This window comes from Rhagoletis pomonella, unplaced genomic scaffold, assembly GCF_013731165.1.
Source record: "Rhagoletis pomonella isolate Grant_MI unplaced genomic scaffold, Rhpom_1.0 Rhpom_scaffold_00002, whole genome shotgun sequence".
Lineage (NCBI taxonomy): Eukaryota > Metazoa > Arthropoda > Insecta > Diptera > Tephritidae > Rhagoletis > Rhagoletis pomonella.
This window is the reverse complement of record NW_023458556.1, coordinates 85,990,817-86,004,884: the sequence shown is the minus strand read 5'-3', so window position 1 is coordinate 86,004,884 and position 14,068 is coordinate 85,990,817. Positions and strand designations below refer to the sequence as shown.

Below are 14,068 nucleotides of genomic sequence, written 5' to 3'. Positions count from 1 at the left end.
CATGTTTCGTTTCCACAAAAATAAAGCGAACACTATTAAATTGAAAAAAACAGTCCATGTCCAAAAACCCCGGAGGAACACGTGAAAGGATTCTGTGTTTTAAATTAGCATATTTTGAACCACTTCGGAATGTCTAAGGTAGAAAAGAAACCAACCTTTCTATAAGGAAACAATTATAGAAACGAATTTTCTTACACTGTATTCATGTCTCTCATTTGTGAATGAGAAGCTTACTTTTTTGAATGAAAATGTTTTGAGTGCTCTTAGAGCTCATGACCCGCTGCGCACTTTTGAAAACAGGTCCTCATCGTGCCCTTGGTTTAACTGTGTGGTCCAAACTGCGATCAGAAAGCGTAGTAAGGCATATATAAGGAAAAAGGACCGCTCAGATGCAAATTGGTCTGCATTTAAGGCAGTTAGGAATGAAGATACTACAGTAATTAAACGTGAAAAGCGCAGTTTCTTTGGCAAAAAGTTGAATACATCACTCCGCAATAATGTCCTGTGGCGAAACCTAAAAAATCTCCGAGTACATGTCAGTAACAGCACAAACAGCCTACTCGACCTTTAAACTCTAAATAACTTATTTGTGAGTCGTGCGTCTTCCCCTGGCTTACTCGCCCAAACTCTTCATTTTCATGTCCCCGTCCTTCTGTTGTTCAAATGTTTGAATTTAATGCTGTGTCTGAGTGTGATGTAGTAAGATGTATCAATAAAATACGGTCCAATGCAATAGGTGAAGACGGCATTCCAATAAGATTTATTAAAATAATTTAGCGCTCATTTTACTTACTTTGACCCATATTGTCAGTCATTGCTTTACCACCTCTTGTTTTCCTGATGCATGGAAGGTTGCAAATGTGATTCCGGTAGCTAAAAATAAATTTGCATGTAGTCCTTATGATTTTCGTCCCATTAGTTGTTATTAAGTCGTTTGGTACATTGGATGTGGACGGCTGTGCATGCTAGCGTCAGCCTGGTACTAAGCTCGTCGGATTGGGGTGGTTCTTGCGGCCACATAGTTCCAATAACCAGACCATACAAAAATAAAACTCATGCACTCTATTATTAATATCGGACGACTAAAAGACTACATCCCTAACCCTAGCAATAAATATGCACATCGGACAGACATTTATATGGAGTTGCCCCTCGTTCACCCTAAGATGGAAAACCACCCTACTCTTCCCTTCCCAATCAGAGAGACACACTTTTTGCATCGCCAACCCAACCATACTTATACACCTAAAGCTCACATCATCTCACAATTAAATAAAATTAGCTATCCATTATGATTCAGTTGCGCTACATTACAAATTTTTTATTTATAAATTCATTAAGATTAGTTTTAATATTCATAATAGCATTAGGCTTATGCAAAAAATTGAACCTCATTAAATGTGTTAAATAGTACTTATATTAATGGCAAAATCTTACGAATATAGTTTTTTTCTGGTCACACCTTCTGGCAGATGTTATGAGTGAAAAATAATAATTCAAACAAAAATATGTATGTGAGTAAATTAACCTAACTCAATAACCAAATGTCATGTGTAGCATCAAAATAATAGACAGTGCCAGAAGAATAGCATAATTAAAGAGAAAAAAAACCGAAACAGCTAATTATCATCAAAGCTTAGCTACATTCTCACCCAAGTGTGTTTTATGTACATAAATAGGCTACTCTTCTACATTATTTTGAATGTTAAATGTAGCGAAATTCACATAAGAGAATTATATGTAAAACAACAAATCGTTCTAATCGTTCACTACATGAATTTACATATTTACACATGAACTTAGTTATGAAGTTTCTGGTTACACATTGTACTGCTATAAATTTACGCACGCCAGAGGCGGTGTATAAAATTTAAGCAAAAGGGGTATATAAAAAAATGTATGGGATTATTAAATAAGCTCATAACACACATTATATATTTACTCATGAAATGTTTTTTTCTTAAGTAAAAATTAAGATTAATGTATAAGATTTTAGTAAAGCTCTTGATAGTTTAAGATATTCTTAAGTTAGTCTAATAATGTAGGATTCCTCTTTAGAAAACATTAAGTAGACATTAGGAAGTAGCAATATTAAGCAATTTTTTTTTTAATATTCATTTGAAATAATGCATGTACTCATGTATAAATATTGTTTTTTTTTCGTTTTTTAAATATCCAAAGTATGCATGTAGATTACGTTAGTATATGGGCATTCCCACCGGAAGGTCTACCTCCAAAGAAAAATAAAATGTTTGTAAAATAAAGTTTTTATTTTATATTATAAAAAAGAAAATATCCAATTGTCATTATTCGAAAGAGTTTACAGTGTTGCTAAGTTACAGCGGTAATACAAATTGTGGGAAATTTTAGCGTAGCTCTTTCTTACTACTTCTCTATTTTTATTGAATTTTCTCCTTAATAATTATTTTGAAAAAGAGTTGTTCCGATTTCACTCATACCACTAAATCTCTTGCACACTCACACTTTATTTGAGAAAAAGGCAAAGAGAGTAAACAAAGCTCAGTTAACGGTAATTTTTACTTTACATTCATTGATATTCTAATGTCACGTTCGAGCCATTGAAAAGTAATTTTTTATCCTTACTTCTGTTTTGACCGGTGGAAGTGGTTGAAAACAAGAACGCAAAGTAAGTTTAGAATGTAGAGTTGAAAAAAAAGATTTAAGTGAATTAATTTCTTTTAAATAATATTTTTTTGGTGTCTCAAAGTTTGTCACGTTACGTACCTCATACAAATACAAATACAAAACCAGTATGGAAATTTTAGAAATGTCTTCGTATTCTCAGCCGAAAGCAGTTGCCAGTTCAAAAATAAATTTATAGCAAGCAGTTTATGCGAATTTTTAGTTGAATTAAATTTGAAAAATATCGAATGGAACTTTTTTGCCACTTCACACGGCAAAGGTCCAGTCGATGGAGTGGGAGCTGTTATTAAGAGAAAGGTTTGGCAGTTGACTAAAGCAAAAAATTTAGTATTAGACGATGCTAAATCTCTTTTTGAATGTGCTCGAAACCACATTGAAGGTGTCCAATTGACATACATATCTTCAGAGCAAAGAAGAAGAAATGTCTTTAACATTAGCTGAGAAGTGGAAAAAAGTCCCAAATATACCTGGAATACGTCAACTTCACTGGCTATCAAGCAGCGAAAATTTCAAACGGCATTTTCTTCGAAAATAAATGTATTTTAGTATTAAGATTTTCTTTCCTATTTTTTGGAATTTATCGTTATTTAGATACGTATATCCATTAAAATGTTCTGAATAAAAAATTATGTTGCGTTTTTCCTTTAACAGGAATTCCTGTTAACTTAACTTAAACTTAAACTTAACTTAACTTAAGTTAAACTCAAAATGGTGTAAGGAATTTCTTCAGCAGTATACGATATGTCACGTTACGAACGTCACGTTACGTACCTTATTATATATTGTATAAAAAAATCTAACAAGTATTTTCAAGGCAAAAATAAGGCTAGCATAACACAAGGCAAACAGATTAAACTGTAATAAGTTACATTAAAAAATTCATACATTATTCGCAGATTTTCTCATTTGTATAGTTGCAGCGGAAAACCACTTCTATTTTATGTCACGTGACGAACCGATGTTGCTTTGTTTGTATCTTTGAACCCTTTTTCTTTACAGATCCTTATTTCGCACTTTATGTAGCGCTTCTAAAGAGCTATCCAAAAATCAAATTAAGGGAGAGGAAATTTAAATTAGTCTCTACTTTTCTGCACGTTGAAATCGTACGACTGTCACGTGCGCCACCATGGAAATGCCCATATGCTATTTAGAAAGCGTACAAAGTAGGAATTTTTTTTTTGGGGTATCTGATGTTAAAAAAAATCTGTAGTTTAGATGCACTGTGGCTTCTGGAGCCAAGCACGCAATGTTATTGCTCGATCGCTTCCTCCACGTGGACATTTAATAGACGGAACAAAAAACGTAACTTTTTAAACCGCAGGTGATCGTTTATCGCAATTTACATGATATAAAGCCGCGTACAACTTTTAATCGCGAAGATATAAAATCAATTTCTGTAAAGTTTCATACGCCAATCTATTACAAAAAAAGTGCATTTTGCAGGGGGACTAAAAGTACTAATTTTGCGTTGGTTTTATTTCATAATACATTTTTTTTTTATATTATACTTTTAGTTCATTTTTATTTTATTTGATTAAATTTGCTTGTTTTTATTTAATCTCATCAAAACTGAAAAACCCTTCATATTTCTCGTAACCTGGATATTATTTTATTATTATTTTTTTTTGATAAAAACCTAATTTCAAAGTTTTTACCTTTAATCCTATTATTTTAGTGTTGGTAAGAAAAACATTTATAAAAATGATAAGTAGCTGAGACTCGCGCTCACATAGTGTCTTGCCTGTCTTGTCTAAAGTACTTGAATCTTTGATATCTGAACAAATATATCTCCATCTTTAGAAATTTAGGTTATTGTCCCATAGGGTTGCCAGATTTTTTATGCGCAAAATCAGTACGTTAGACTATTTCATGCCATCAGTACTTTTCAGTACATTTTTTTTCAAAGCAAAATTATGAATGTAAGTAGCAGATAATACTTTAAAACACCAGAGTACTTGTTTTCAACTATATTTTGGTATATAAATAATATATAGTTCATAAAAAAATAAAAGTGTTATTCATTTTAACATGAATGTACACATCATTGTACACAGAAGCCAATAACTTATTTTATATTTATGACATTTTTGAATAGCAATACGCAGTTCATTTCCATCTTCAGTGTTTAAATAGTCAAAGAATTCTATACATTTTTCCTGTTAAAATTACTTTAATATGAAGTTCATTTTAAATAATTTTAATTATAGGTCTATGCGCCAGCAAGCAAACTTTATACTTAAGATCCTCTCAGTTGCTTCGTTTGAGTGTAGTATTAAAAAAAACAAAATTACATATTTTTTCAAACTGTGGAAAAGTACCACTATTTAAGGACTTCATATATAATTGCTGATGGCTTAAACTAATTTTTTCAACTACGCAAAAACTTTGAAAAACTTATGTATTTTATGCAATACTCTTTTACAATGTCAGTAAATTGTGAAAAAGAGTATTAAGTTATAGGCAAAAGCCATTCGAATATTCAAATTTGTTGTTATTAAACAGAAACTTACTTTCGAGATAACTAGCAACACTCGACGAAAAAAAACGTTAGCCTTCTTTTTAAATAAATTAAGCTCCATCATATTATCGCAACTGGCACGTAAAGACCCGGCGGTATGCCCATAAAACGATTGAACTTTTTGTTGTATTAATTTCTTGGGCATATGAAACATTATCTGAAAAATGTCAACTATAATTAAATTATTTTCTTCTTACTTTTTACAGTACAGTTTAAGGAAGTTCCAACGTTATGTAAAAACCTTAGGAAAATCTTAAAGTATTTTGTTTGAACTGAAAGTTCAGTACAAATCAGTAAAAATTTTGAAAAATCAGGACATTAGCGTACTGATTGAAGAAATGAATAAAATCAGTACAATAGTTGAAAAATCAGTACTGTACTGATAAAATCAGTACGTCTGGCAACCGTATTGTCCCCGTTCCAGTCCGGATTTAGAGCTAGACACTGTTGTTCCACGGCTATGATTCAAATACTTGACGGCATACGGATATCCTTTGATAAAAACCATCTGACACTATTATGCCTTTTGGATTTCTCCAAAGCTTTCGACTCAGTTAGCCATGAACTACTATGCTTCAAACTCAAAAACTATTTTGGGTTTAGTGACTTTGCCGTGCAGTTAATGAAGAGCTATCTGTCCGACCGATCTCAGAGAGTAAAGGTTGGTGCTGAAGTATCTAAACTCTATTCTAGGGCCATTGCTATTTAGTTTGTTTATTAATGACATATTTAGTACTTGCCAATATGCAAAAATGCATGCTTATGCGGACGACATATAGATTTATTAGTCAGGATCTTTTGAAGACATGGCTAACTTGTGCGAGAATTTCAACAGATAATGTCTATATCCTATAGATCTTCGCAAAATGGTCTTTGTCTCAACTGTGATAAATCCTTTGTGTTGCCTGTATGTAAAAGAAATATTAAACTTGATGCCATTCCGTCCTTGTACATTGGTGATAAGTCTCTTAAACTTGTTTCTAAAGTGACTAATCTCGGTTTTGTTATAAACACTAACCTAACATGCACTGATCACATTAACTCTGTCATAGGCAAAGTCTATTAGTTATACTTTAAGAAATTTAAGAATGTCTGCTACTTTTACATCATTAATCGTTAGGCGTATACTGGCCATTTAATTAATATTGCAGATTGTCTGCTATTCTTAACTAGTCTACAGCAGCCTGGATTTTCAATCTTCTTATAAAATTTATGTAGTATTCAATCATGTTACTCGATATGTTTTTGGGCTATCGAAATTTGAGCGAGTATCCGATTAGAAATCGCGACTATTGGGCTGCAGTATCTCTGAATACTTAAAAGCAAGAAATTGTATTTTTTTCATTTCGCCTAATGATGGATAAAGATCCTAGATATCTCAAAGTCTGCACGCCTTACTGACCTGATTATACCCAAGTACATCTGCAAGACCATTTTTCGTCAACGCTATTCGCACCTGGATCTCGGTTCCAGGACATATTCGCGGTTTTACTTTTTCTTTTAAATAAAATACTATATAAGTTTGAAGGGTAGTATATTTTTTCAGATTTCTTTAAAATATACTATAAACATCTTAGAAAATGTTGGAAACCGTAGTGTCTGCTGAGTGCCCTCTTTTAAAAGCTGGTGCTATAGCCACCGAGAAACGCAACCGCTTACAACAAAACGCTTATCAAAACTTTTGTTTTAGCAAACTTGGTTTAATAATAAATAATTATCGCCGCTAGAAATACTCACTCATATTTTATATAAGGATAATTAACAAGAGAATTAGAAATCTTTTTATGGAAAAGTATTTTTGTGAATACTCACTATTAAAAGTGCCTTCAAAATTCGATTAATCGATTATTTCTCAATAATTGCAATTATTTTTTTTTTTGCTGCAGAAACAGTTGTTGAAGACATTAATACGATGTCTTAAAATTTTGGGAGAAAGTTAAAGATTTTCCACTTCTTAGAAGCCTTTCAAGGCAGATTTTAAACATACCAGCTAGCTCAGCAACTGTTGAAAGAGTTTTTTCTGTGCCAGGCAAAATATTATTTTTAAACAAAAATATGACTTGCCGCTCAATTCTGTGTGAAATTGTATCAAGATTTTTATCAAGTAAAAGCTCCCATCGCATTCTGTGTCAATATTTATAAAATAAAAAACTTTACGATTTCCACAAGAGGGGAATTCATTGTCACATATGAAAAATATGAATTTAGAAGCAAAAAAGCTTTTGACTGTCGTAGGCGAGTAGGTAGAGATGTCGGCTATAAATTCTGTGTGATGCAGGTTCAAATGCCGACACATGCACTATTTAAATGATAAAAACAAATTTTTTAATATACAAAATTTATACGTTTCACATGAAATTTCAATTTGTCAATAGCATTTTCAGTCTTGATAATTTATCAAGATTTATTAACAAATCGTAAAGATTTTGAATTTATCAAGTGCACAGAATCGGGCTGCTAACGTCATTTTAAAATTTCAGTGAATGAATATTGATGTGAATTCTTTTCTATGAAATTCGTCAAAAAAATTAATAGTGCGTTTATCTCAGGCAAAATGTTTGGTCAAGCTTTTATAACAATACTTGAGCGATAAAGCCTATTTATATGAAATTCTATTTATGTATATATGTAAATAAAGTTCCAATTAAAAAAACAACGTTTGTGAAAAAACGTGCGTGAACGTGATTGAAAAAAATGTAAGGGATCGTGAGTGTGCGTGATTTACAAAACGTGCGTGCGTGAACGTGAGCCAAAATTACCCAAGCGCCCATCTCTAATATGCAGTTACATGACTTATGAAATTCTAGTAAAACAGGTTCAAGTTTTAAGGTATCCACACACCTACGCGATTCTGTCGGTATGAATCTGTTCCGATAAAAATTAAAACAATGCCCACCATAGTTTTAAATTAGGAACCACACACTTGCACGATTTTGCTGCAGCGATTTATTCGAACATTCACAGTTCTTCTTTTGGTCGTGCCGAAATCGCAGACTGCCGGGTTTGGGAACGAAAAAGGTCAATAGAAGGATTTTGAAATATTAAAACAAAATTGAGCGTAAGAAAAGAAAACATATTTGATGTAGAAAAATTAAGAATTTTATTTTTGTTGAAAAATACTTTTTGTTTGTCTATAAATTAACAGTTTTTGCTGCGATAAAATCGCACAGATGTGTGCGTACTTGCGTTTTCGAAGCAGTAACGTCTGTAGCCTCAAAAACCGTGCTTATTCGTTGCGACAGAATCGCTTAGGTGTGTGGATGTCTTTAAGGGGATAAAAAGTCGCGTTGATTTTAGTATTTTCTCCTGACGGCTTTTGTGGTTTTTTCATATAACATGTGCAATAGGGGGCCCATTGAAAATACCCCTACCCCTTAATTTTATTCGTTTTTATAAGAAATACTATTGCCTATTTTTATAGATTTTTTAAGGGTCACTTAGAGGTCACGACCTGTCGATTTAGGTCAGAAAATACGATTTTGGAGATTTATGGATTTTTGAGTGACTATTTTTGATTCGATTTCAAAGATTGAATATGATCTGAGAAGAGGGTATATAGGCCTTTAAAATGGAATATGTATAATAAGCTATTGTCGGACTTGGCTTGTTGGGATTTTTTATCAGCTAAATAAAAAAAAAAAACATATTTCTCTTAATTTTTTTTTAATTTTGACCATCGATAATTTCCAAAATTTCAAAATTTGTGGTATTATCTAAAATTAAATCTATTTTTAAATAACTTGGTAGCTCACTTATTGCAATCGCATAAAAGTTGTCGAAGTTAGGCGACTTTTATTAAATACGGCCTTGAATTTATATTGTTTATTAACCGGACTTTCAGATTTTTTGAGCAGTGTGACTAAGGAATTCATCAATATTAATTCAAAATTGATAAACACAATCGCTCTTTAACAAAAAAATGGGTTTTCAAGAAATTGGAGGAAAATGGGGGTGGCACCACCCACTTATATCATATATGTGTATCTCAAAAACTACTTGACCGATCTCAACCAAATTTGGCATACACATTGCGCTTAGGCTTCTCAAGATCATATTCGATCTTTGAAATCGAATCAAAAATAGTCATTCAAAAACTCATAAATCCACAAAATCCGATTTTCGGACCTAAATCGACAGGTCGCGACCTCTAAATTACCTTTAAAATATCTATAAAAATATTTCTCATATAAACGAATAAAATTAGGGGGTAGGGTCTTGAAACTTAAAAAAAAAAAACATTTTCGATGGGCTCCCTAATGTGCAATTTATAAAAACTCGGATTCGGCGTAAAACTGTAGGTGCCTCCCCTTTGTGTGACACCATCAAGGCGCACGCCACAAATCGAAGAAGCTCCGACAAACACTAACATATTTAGGGGACTCACAATACGTGTTAATCGTCGTTAAATCTTTAGCTTAGTATTTTTATATGTAAAGTAACGGTTAAAATGTTTTAATGGGGGCTAATTATATATATATTTTTAATCAGTTTAAAAACATTTCTATCTAGTCAGAAATCCTCTAAAACCATTTTAATCTACAGTAAAAAATCGTAATCTTAAGATTTTACGACGGTTAACACGTCTTGTGAATCCCCTAATTGTGTAAGCGTCCATCTATTATATCATTATTAACATTCAACGTGAAATCTGCGCAAATATTAAATTTTTCAATGATGTTATTACAGACTGACTTATATTATTCAGTTTCATTGTTTTAAGAAAACATACACATACATACCTATGCAAATACATATCTACCTAACTCATTTTCGTATTTTACAGATTGGCAGCAATTCGTGCATAAGAGCTTAAAACAGTGGGAGGCTACTTATTTAAGTTGGGCTCAAGATTTCTCAGGAAATGTCAAAGTTGTTTTTTACGAAGATTTGGTCGGGAACTTAGAAGCAGCGTTAAGAGGAGTTTTAAAGTTTTTAGAACTCCCTGTCAACGAGGTAATAATAAGTTTATTTACTTAAACAAATATTAAACTCATTTTAAGAAACGCAACTAATGAAGATAGAATTGTAGGTGTTTAAATATGAAAGTATTGGGCAATTCACAAGGTGTCGTATTTGTCGTGTTTGTCGTGAAGTCATGATATTTCATGACAGTTTTAAAAATGTTGTTATTGTTTTGTGAAGAAAAATAACACATGACGATACAACTCTGCAACCTATGTTTATTCGGTGTTATGTGAGGTTAAGTGCTGAGATATAATAAATAATCGTAACAGGTGTTCACAACCGTCGTGTTTTAACACAACTTTTGTTAGGAAAATATAACTTCACAACACCTTGTGAATTGCCCATATGTAAACTAGGCACATGACTTTTTTTGTAAAATTAAATTTACACATCTACCTATGAGGCGAGGATGAGAAATAACGAAAAACCAACAAAAATAAGGTTTTTGTCAAAACTTGTTACAAAAAGTTCCTTCAGGGAGCTCCGAGGGAAGGATATTTTTGTATTAAAAAAATATGTTAACTGAAATATGACTGTACTTGGTTTCTATTTTTTTTTTCGTTTTTGTTCTGATAGGTGGATAAGGGACCGATCTATTCCAAAAAATCGTATTTATGGTCCGATTTGCTTGAAATTCGATACCCGTTTTATAGATATGCGTAGAATAGAACTGAGTCATTGCTTTACAGTTCGAAAGGTGTTTTAAGGCGCCGCAAACATGCGGGTATTGGCTATTTAACAATACTTATTACACAGGCCAACAAAAATAAAAAATTTGACGCAGCAAATGTTATCGCTATTTTTGACGTAAGCATACAGTTTCCTTCAGCTCCAGATTTTAAGAAAAACGAGGTCAAGGTGTCAAAAAATCGCGTTTTACCAATATTTGAGAAGCTCTAGCAAAGAAACAAGGGTAGTAGAACCACCCACTTAGGCTTAAATTAAAGCAAAAAATCTAGACAACTATCCCTGCAAATTCCTGCACCTTTGCTTGATGGTCACTTATAGTCATTTGTTGAACAGGAAAAACTGAATTTGGGAAGTTTGAGTGCCTTCCGCAATTAAGCCAAAGGTGTGAGAACCTTCCACTTAGGCTTAAATTAAGGCTTGGACTTCTGACTTCAATCCCTGAAAATACCATTCCTGCATCTTGACCCTAACGTCACCTATAGTCATTTGTTGAACAGCCAACAGTCATTTTTAGACATTTTTTTTTTCAATTGCATAATTTTCCAGTATTTTTTTTTTTTGTTGGGCGATAAAAAGTAAATGAGTATAGGTGACCATCAGAGCAAGCTACAGGAATATTATTTTCAGGGATAGTAGTCTGTAGTTCTAGCTTTAATTTAAGACTAAGTGGAAGGTTCTTCTCCTTTTGTTTCCTTGCTAGAGCTTCTCAAGTATTGCAAAAACGCGTTTTTTGACACTTTCACCACATTTCTCTCAAAATCTGGAGCTGATGGAATCTTTATACTTACGTATTCTTAATTAGCACAAAAAAGCCTATCAAAACCAGTTTCAACATTTGTCGCATCAAAATCGGTGTTGCCCTGTGTTACCTACACTAATTATATGAAGAGAAGCTCCTTCTTTTTACAAGAGGTGATCTCGCGAACGGCTGAATCGATTTTTTTTTGAAATTTTTGACAGCTACTGCAGACTTTCGATATATTAAGAGAGCGTGGCATCACCCACACATATAGAATTTTTCATACCGAATATCTCTGAAAGTATTTGTGGTAGTGTCCTGTAAAGTGGTATAGAGATTTTGTGGCTACTGGCAAGGGACGTGGCGATTTCCAAACATATTGAAACTTCTACCTATCTGTAAATATATACACCCAGAATATATTGTTTTTTTCTTTTTCATAATAAATTTTTTTGTTAATTTTTATAGAAATATAGTTAATTTTTCATCAAATGGCACCAAATTGTGAGTATGCAGTTTTGTAGTTCACCCAATTTCAGTATCATAAAGTGCAAGGTTTTAATGGCTATAACATACCGTTGATTTTTGAGAATTTGTTTCGCTGATGATGGTGCGCATTTTCTCCGTATAACGAATGCGTGAGAATGTATGGGGAAAAAAGCCGAAGAGTGTCAGTATGTAAAAGACTTATTCTGGTGGCTTAACTCTTCCTAAACGACCGAAACGATTTTAATTATAATTTTTCAATCGATTCGCAGGCTCCAGGGATCAAAGTCAAATTACTCCCGTTAAATCAACCATCAGAACCATTTTGGTCCTTGCTTACGGTGACTATATAGAATGTGGACCAATGATACTCACTGTCTACGGCTATGCCAAAGGCTTCATACCTTCTATGAACAACAGAAAATTTTACTTTAACTGATTGCTGCATTCGAATGAGTTGTTTGGGAGCTAACCAAATTTTTATATTCACAGCTTACATACATACCTACAGCGCGATTCTGCGCACTTGATAAATTGAATATCTTTATAATTTGTCAATTTTTTTATTGTTTATCAAGAACTAGCAGACCCGGCGAACTTCGTCCCGCCCAAAATTAATTTTTTTATTGAAACATTTGGCCCAACGTTTTCGCCAGCAATTCACGTTCACGTTTGGATTTGTGGATATACCTTCTATCCTCCATTGCCGTCTTAAATAACCTGACGAAAGCGTTATACCGGGAGTCCTTGCGGCTCGATAGTGAATCGTCCTTGAATCTGTATAGTATAGTTGGTGGCAATTTCTAAACTGGTGAGTATCATTGGTCCACATTCTGTATAGTCACCGTAAAGCAAGGACCACAATGGCTCTGATGGTTGATTTAACGGGAGTAATTTGACTTTGATCCCTGGAGCCTGCGAATCGATGATTTTTAGCAACAACTCGGCTCCAGCGCCACTAAAAATTATCATTAAAAAAATATAATTAAAATCGTTTCGGTCGTTTAGGAGGAGTTAAGCCACCAGAATAAGTCTTTTACATACTGACATTTTTTCCCATACATAAAAACTCTCACGCATTCGTTATACGGAGAAAATGCGCAACATCATCAGCGAAAAAAATTGTTAAAAATCAACGGTATGTTATAGCCATTAAAAACTTGCACTTAATGATACTGAAATTGAGTTAACTACAAAACTGCATACTCAAAATGGTGCCATTTGAAGCAAAATGAACTATATTTCTATAAAAATTAACAAAAAAATATATTATGAAAAAGAAAAAAACACTGTATTCTGGATGTATAAATATATTTACAGATAGGTAGAAGTTTCACTATGTTTGGAACGCGCCACGTCCCTTTTCCAGTAGCCCCAAAATCTCTATACCAATTTCCAGGACACTACTACAAATACTTTCAGAGATATACGGTATGAAAAATTCGATATGTATGGGTGATGTCACGCTCCCTTAATATATCGAAAGTCTGCACTAGGTGTCCAAAATTTCAAAAAAATCGATTCAGCCGTTCGGGAGATCACCTCTTGTAAAAAGAAGGCAGGTAGCACAGGGCATCACCGCTTTGGATGCGGCAAATGTTGAAGCAAGTTTTGATAGGCTTTTTTGTGCTAATTAAGAATACGTAAGTATAAAGATTCTATCAGCTCCAGATTTTGAGAAGCTCTAACAATGAATCAAAATGTGATAGAACCTCCACTTAGGTTTAAATTAAGGCTTGGACTTCTGACTTCAATACCATCCCTGCACCTTGACCCTGTAGTCATTTATTGAACAGCTAACACTGAATGTTACACCATTTTTGACGATAAAAAGTAAATGAGTATAGGTGACCATTAGGGCAAGGTGAAGGAATAGTACTTTCAAGGATGGTAGTCTGTAGTTCTAGCTTTAATTTAAGCCTACGTGGAAGGTTCTATCACCTTTTGCTTAATTACGGTAGGGACTCAAACTTCCCAAAATCAGTTATTCCTGTTCAACAAATTAC

The 14,068-nt window shown here is 33.2% G+C and overlaps 1 protein-coding gene across 1 annotated transcript in view; it reads left to right on the top strand.

The window, feature by feature from the left end:
* Positions 1–10,201, top strand: part of LOC118734135 (WSCD family member GA21586) — a gene marked incomplete at its 5' end in the record, with an annotated part of 276,288 nt that extends 266,087 nt beyond the window's left edge. The window contains 1 exon segment of the mRNA XM_036463846.1: positions 9,966–10,201. Within this exon segment, the coding sequence (XP_036319739.1) occupies positions 9,966–10,159 (194 nt within the window).
* Between the last annotated feature and the right edge of the window lie 3,867 nt (positions 10,202–14,068).